This window comes from Gracilinanus agilis, chromosome 3 (genome assembly GCF_016433145.1).
Source record: "Gracilinanus agilis isolate LMUSP501 chromosome 3, AgileGrace, whole genome shotgun sequence".
NCBI lineage: Eukaryota > Metazoa > Chordata > Mammalia > Didelphimorphia > Didelphidae > Gracilinanus > Gracilinanus agilis.
In genome coordinates, this window is record NC_058132.1 from 604,967,865 (window position 1) to 604,975,471 (window position 7,607).

Sequence of the window (7,607 nt, forward strand, 5' to 3'; positions counted from 1 at the left end):
CTTTGAAGCAATTTTTGCACTGTAGCATTTCCTTTTATCATATCTCTTACAAATCCTCCCATCCAGATACTCTAGAAAACTTATAGAACACAGAATTTCAGGTGACATCATTTAACAGTATATTCTTCATTGAACATTCCTATGCTAAAGGCACAGGATTGTATAAAAAGGAAGTAATAGTCAATTTTATCAATTTTATAATTCAAAAAATCAATGTAAATAAGTTATTCGAAATGAAAAATGACATGCATGTATCCTGACATAGTAAATAATATTTGATATATGTCTGTATGTTTTCTGGTCTGATACTAATGCAGATAATTTTATCTTTTTGTTTCATTAGCTATCATGCTATAATTTCCTAATTGTATTCATTGGAAATGACTTCTATACTAGGACTAATAACATAAAACATGGAGCATTGCCAAGATGATAGTTAATGTTTTAATCTATTCCAATTACAGGAGATTTCACAAGGGAGAGAAGAATGGCAGATGACCGGAAGGATGAACCTAAAACACCTCACTGGACATCAAGTCAACTGGCAGAGGCATCTTCCCACCCACATTCACCTGAGCTGAAGGAACAAGGAGGAGCCGGGGACGGAATAGTCCGAAGTGCCAATGGATTTCCATACAGAGAGGAAGAAGAAGGTGGCTATGGAGATCATGGGCAACAGGGAACCTATTCAACAACCAAAGAGAATGGGATAAATGGAGAGCTCACCTCTGCTGAAAGGGAAACAGCAGGTAACTAAAGGTTCTTCTTTTTCCTGCCTTGACTTCTGATTCAAAGTCAATTTTATCTGAAAAGAACTTACACAGAATATTTTCTGTCACTGATGAGGGATTTGAAATATAAATTATTCCAGGAAGTGGAAGCTAAAAGGGGAGGTCTGTAATGGGGGAAAAAAGAAATCATTTTCTTAGAATATAGTAACTAGAACTATATCCTTTATCTCTTCTTACTTATTAAATATTTCAGCTTTATTTTATATTTTAGTGAATGAGTTATTTAGGTGTGACATTTTTAAATCCAGTAGCTATTCACGTTCATCCCCATATTATTAATGTCAAAATTTTAGAAACTTAAAGGTTTTTGCATGATTATGATTATTTTATTTTAAAAATATACTTCAAATCTATTTGCTTTTAAGTTGCTCATAATTTTTTTGCCCAGAAAAGGCATATCCTACTAGTAAGTAGGGATCACAATAAAAATTTCCCTCTAAACAATAATTTTTCTCTATTTTTAAATACTTCCAAAGTTTAATGATGTTGCTATCTACTGTTACATAACATGTCAACAAACGATAGAATGATAGAAGTCTATATTAGTGATTTGTAGCCTCTTCTAGAGTTACTCAAACTTCAAGAGTACAGATAAAATGATCAAATAAACCATGAAGCCAAAATTACATGGCGTAATAGAATTTGCAATGATCAAAGCAAAAGATACTTTTAAATCAGTCATTACTTACTACATGAGCTAAAAGTTCCTTTCCTTTTCCTAAGTCATTGAGTTGAAAAATGTTACTATAATTAATACCACACAATCTATATTAGCAATTAGTTCATTTAGTGGCTGAGATCCATGAATAGTGTCATTCTGTTGCCCAGAAATGGTGGGAACTATTTCCTTCACTGAACCCCAATAAAATGCCTCTAAATTTTTTTAAAAACCTATTATACAATTTCTTGGTATTTTTTATACATGTCGTTATTCTGTGATTCAAATTCAGGACAATATATTTCCAAAGGATAATTTACATAATTTGTTATCCATGTCATTGAAACTTTGACTCCATAAAATCTCAAATTACTTTTATTGCTATTACTGTTAATAAAAGCATTATTAAATTTGAAGTTATAGCAGCTTTAATGACAATCTACACCTATACCCATAACAGAGAAGTCTGGAATAATTACTAGATTGGGATCCAATCTGCATTTCAAATTAGATCAAAAGAGATAATGTATGTAAAGTGCTATGCCAGCCTTGAAAGCACTATGTAATTGTGAGCTGTTATTAATACTATTATTCTTTCAGGATTCATATGCCCTTAATGATGAGTACTCAGATACTCTAGTTACTTGCATAGGTGTTATTCTAAAAAATAAAACAAAATAAAAAAAATAAACAAACCCCAGGCATCTAATAGAAAGAGAATCTAGTTCTCCTGAAAATTATCATATACCTGTAAGATACTGTTCTGTGTAGTTCTGAAGGCAGTCACTAGTATTTATTGAGAGCCTTCTGGATATGAAGCCAATACTTGGTAATGTGAGGAAAATACAGAAGAAAGGCAAGACAAGAGCCTCTCCCCTTCTTCAATTATAATCCGTGTGAGGAGAAAGAATATGCATGCACACACAATGGCAAAGGAACCCCTACAGAGCATCATATCTTTCATTCTCCCAATATTTTTAGCATCTACATTCCAAGTACCAAACCATTATCCCCATGCTCCCAGTTACTCTATTTTGTTCTATATTAAAATATAGAACAAAAAAGAGCAAATGGGACTCTGAAGGAAGGAAAACTATCCAGAAGTTAGTGCAGTTTGCCTGAAGTGACAAAGAATGAATGAAAGTAGTGATGAAGGAAATGGAAAAGAAGTGGGGGGGGGAAGCTCAGATAGATACTACAAATTAAAAACTGGAATTCAAATGTAAACTTTTTCAATTTATAGAAGGTATTTACAGAATGCCTTTTTTCTTAATTTTTTCTAATATGAGCTAACTCTAGATAGATGGTACATTTGATTATGTATATAATACTTAGTCTTTTGATGTATTAATTGTAAGTAACTCGCTAATGAGCTCGATACTATATAGCAATAGATGATACAACCATGCCAAGTGAAAACCAAGTTGAGTTGAGTAAATAAATGAAGCGGTCATATTTTGAGTGATATTCTTATACTTTTTGACTATGATGGTGTGACTATGATTCTACTTCCATCTCTGAGAAAACAATACAGATCAAAACAGCATTTAGTAATATCTCTAGTTAATATCTTTGGCTTCTGGGATTAATAATGCATTCAAGGAAAAAGGGGATTAATCATATATACATATATAATGTTCATATATATACATATTTATATCCTCATCATCATTTTGACTTTGATTTTTAAAATTGTATGTGTACAAAAATATTGAAGACACCTGCAAGGAACATGCAGGTTATTAATAGAATATATATTCACTTCAAATCAGGATTTATCTTAAAACTCTATCAAGAAATTAACTATTAAAATCATATAAGTAACTTTAAGCATGAGCCTACAGAAAAGGCAAATGATTTCCAAAATATTCATTCTTAATAAAGTTGTACAAAAGTAATGATTAGCTACAAATGTATAAATCTCTAGTTCTTCACTTTTCAGATATATTTTATATACTTATTATAAATCTATGCATATACTTAGTATCATAGGATCCTGACTCTATTGCTCTGATTAGAAGGAATAAGTGATTTGGCCTAATATGTGCAAGGCATTGTAGCAGATTCAGAATCTGGTCCTGTGTCCTCAAGAGGTTTAATTCATAATTCAACAAGGGAAAACAATATTGATAAGTCAAAGCAAAATGAAACATGTGTATGCATATTTGTTTATGGGTGTGTTTGGAGAAAGAGAAAGAGAGAGAGGTGGTCCTGTTTTATTCTAAAGGTCATAAAGAGCTACTGAAGCTTCTTGAGCAAATGAGTTACATGATCAGATCTCCTTTTTGGAATATCAATTTGACAGCTTTGTGAAAAATGAATTGGAGAAGGAAGAGACTGGAGACAAATAGACCAGTTGTGGGTTGGATAAGACAACAACTCATGCTAAAATCTGTTCTACAAAGTTTCTAATAGTTGGACATTTAAACTTCCAGAGTCTTTTATATCATTCTATATAAAGTAATCCATTCTGATTTCAGACAGCTTTAATTGTTAAAAGAGCAGTGAGGAGGCACGGTGGTTAGTATGCCAGTCCTGGAGTCAGAAAGACTCATCTTCCTGAGTTCAAATCTAGCCTCTGATTAACTAGCTGTGTGATCTTGAGGAAGTCACTTAACCCTGTTTGCCTTAGTTTCCCTAATATTAAATGAACTAGAAAAGGAAAAGGCAAACCACTCCAGTGTCTTTGCCAAAAACAAAATGGAGTCTCAAAGAATCAGACTGAAACAGCTGAAGAACAGAAAAATTATTAAAATGTTTTGGTCTTGATCTCACATCATTTGTCATCATAAGTTCCAAATGAATATAGAAATAAAAAGTCACATCATAAGCAATTTAGAGAAGCAGAGAAAGAGTCCATGACTAAATGAGGAAAAGAAATCATATTATATAGAGATGATCTTTCATTATATAACAATACAATGCTTTCATATATATAAAATCAATGCAGTTTTTTAAAAGTTTTTGTTTTCCTTGGATTGAGTCAAAATCAGCCTCTCTCTGACTTTGAGTTATCAGTCCTAGTTCAGCCCTCTGAAACTAAAAAGAAGAGAGAATCTCATCTTTGGTTACTAGCCTTTCAAATATTTGAACATAGTTTTAATATCTCCCTACCCCAAGCCTTTTTTCCCCAAACTAAACATTTTGAATCCCTTCAAGAATATCTCAAATGAATGGTTTTATCACCCCTCATTATCCTAGTCTCCCTCCTCTAAATGCATTTTCATTTTTCATGTCTCTTCAAACAGGTATTATTAGGGATACTGATTTATAATGTATTGATATCAAAACCAAGCTCAGGTGAAAGGATACATAAGTAGAAACAGCACTAGAATCGTCTCTTGGGTCACTGTCTAGATGACCCACATCCAACTAAGCAATCAGTATCTCTGTTCAGGACTTCACGTGGACCTGCAAAGTTTGGCCCATTGACACTAGGGTTACATCCTTTTAGGTTCAAATTTTTGTGCATGGTTGCCAAAAGAAACCAAAAAAACAAATTAGCTTAAAATAAGCAAAGTTCCACAGATGTGAATATACTAATCATGATCAAGTCAAACCCAGAATGAAAACTTAAATAAGTCCAATTCCTTTGGTACCTTATTTTGTCATCTTTTAAATTCTGCAGTTATTCCAGGTTTTTTCTCTTATCCTCTACATACACACACACACACACACACACACACACACACACACACACACCTCTCAATGATATAAATGCATGTATATCCATGTCAATTTTCATCATGTAATTTTGGGAACATTTTTTCAACATGTTCAGCTGTTGTTTTTGTAACTTAGTTCTCCTTGAAAAGTATGACTTCCCTGTCTTCATCCAAATTATTATTAAAATCATTAAACAGAGAATAAAGGAAACTTCAACCACCTGTGAATCCATCAATCTCTCTTTATGTCTTGAGAGACTGTCAAATGCCTTACTAAAATCCCAAATCTACTATTTCTGACTTTTACTTTACCCACTAAGTTAGTAGCCTTATTTTAGAGAGAGAGAGAGAGAGAGAGAGAGAGAGAGAGAGAGAGAGAGAGAGAGAGAGAAATAAAGTTAGTTTAACATCATTTTTTTAGTAAATCCAAGCTGGTGCTTAGTGACTACCACTTTCTCTTTCCAAGTGCTTACAAATCATCTGGTTCATGAAACATTTTCAAATGTTTTTACTGGAGAATTTACTCAATGATCTATAAATTCTGGAACCATTTTCCTTCTTAAAAAAAAAGAAAATATTATTGAAGGACCATTGGTCCCTATCAGCCATCAGTAAGCAAGGTCTATGGCAACATTAGTGAACTTTTTTGAGATCACATGCCCTAAGTACAACTTCAAGCTACCTGTGAACCTCCCATATTACCCCAGACAGCCTAAGGAGGAAATGATCACATTGGGTGGCTGGAGAGAGAGAAGGGACATGCAAAAAAATGTCCTTGGGCAAACTCCATTGAGGAAACTCCTCCCATCAATGTAGATCAACAAGTGTTTACAATTTATGGCTTTACAATAGTAGTTTTAGGGTTTACAAGAGTGCCTTTGGACACAGAAGGGTTAAATCATATGCCCAAAGTCACACAGCTAGCATCAGACTTTGAATACAGGTCTCCATCCACTCTTACAGAAAGTAGTCTTTCTGTAAGATAAGAAGGAAAGTATCTTTTCATTTTCATCCTCACAGAGATGTTGCAAATTTGCTATTGTATTACTTGAACATACATATAGTTAACTTATTGTTGTTGTTATGTATCCAGTCCATTATCACCAAAACGTATTTTAAAGTTTTAAATAAACCTTCTCAAAATAGCAATTGAAATTTCCAAGTGAAATGGAAGCTCTGTTTCCTCAAAATGATTTCTAATATGCGTGGCTCCACATTATATACTTTCTTGAGTCAAAGATCTTTCCCCTATTTATATTAATTGTCCTTATATGCAGAGCTCTGTACTAAAGTATTGGGGAAGATGAAGTTTAGCTAAGCCACAGGTTCTGTCCTCATGGAAGCCAATATGTAGGAGAAGGATACTATCTAATTGTGCCTATTTACAGTACTCGGTATTATAGAACAGATCCATGAATGAACTGCAAAACAAAATGCTAGTTGTGGTTTGAAGGAGAAAGTGTTATTTATGGAGGTTGGTAGGTATCCCATATTTCCATCTTTCTAGTTGCATTCTTGATTATCCTCTAAACCTCAGATCAAATGCTATTTCCTTTCTGCAGTCGGCTCTGACCCACCAGGTCAGGAATGATATTCACCCCCTCAGACCTCACGTAGCAATTTGCACATTTTATTTATTATTCTATATATTATGTCACATCTCCCTAGACAGTAAAACTGTAAGATTGAGGGCCATATCTTGTCTGAAGTCATATATATTTTAATGCTGTGAAGAGTACTTGGAATACAGTAGGCACTTCATAAATTTGTGCTACATTGAATTGGCTCTGAGTTGAGAGAAGCAGGGGTTGAAGATTTTTGAGGAGCAGTAGGCAGCCTGTGAGAGAGAAGTGGTAGGAGATGAGGAAGGAAGTGGTAGCAAGGGTAAGGAAAGAGGAATTCCTGTGGGTACCAGACAGTCCCAGACAACCATCTGTGTGGGAAGGATGTATTTTTATTGCATACAAATAAGCTAGAGATTGCTTATACATACATATATTCTTTCTGTTTTGCTGAGCCAAACAATAGGATGTGATTGGTGGGTGCCACTGAATCCACATCCCACCATACAGACACTTCTCAGTCATGTTGAACTTAAAGGTTTTTGTTCTCTCCCAGTAAGAACAACATAGTTTAATTTCTGTGTGTGTGTGTGTTAGGGAAGAAAAGAGTGAGAAGAGAGAGAGAGAGAGAGAAAGAGAGAGAGAGAGAGAGAGAGAGAGAGAGAGAGAGAGAGAGAGAGAGAGAGAGAGAGACAGAGAGAGACAGAGAGAGACAGAGAGAGACAGAGAGAGACAGAGAGGGAGAGAGAGAGCGCCTCAATGAGGGACAGGCAGAGACAGTCAGACGGGGGAAGGGAATAGAGGACAGTGACAAAGACATAGGCAAAGAGAGGTAGAAACAGAAGATATCCCTATACAGATAAAGGTGTATTTGGGGTGTGTGTGTGTGTGTGTGTGTGTGTGTGTGTGTGTGTGTGTGTGTGTGTGTGTG

General features: G+C 34.6%; 1 protein-coding gene across 21 annotated transcripts in view; it reads left to right on the forward strand.

Moving 5' to 3' along the window:
- Nucleotides 1-468: 468 nt before the first annotated feature.
- The window catches only part of MAP2 (microtubule associated protein 2), an 89,574-nt gene continuing 82,435 nt past the window's right edge, over nucleotides 469-7,607 (forward strand). For all 21 annotated transcript variants that reach the window (XM_044670698.1, XM_044670699.1, XM_044670700.1 and 18 more), the window contains exon 1: nucleotides 469-749. In XM_044670698.1, the coding sequence (XP_044526633.1) occupies nucleotides 488-749 (262 nt within the window). In that variant the 5' untranslated portion in view covers nucleotides 469-487. The remainder of the gene's footprint in view (nucleotides 750-7,607) is intronic.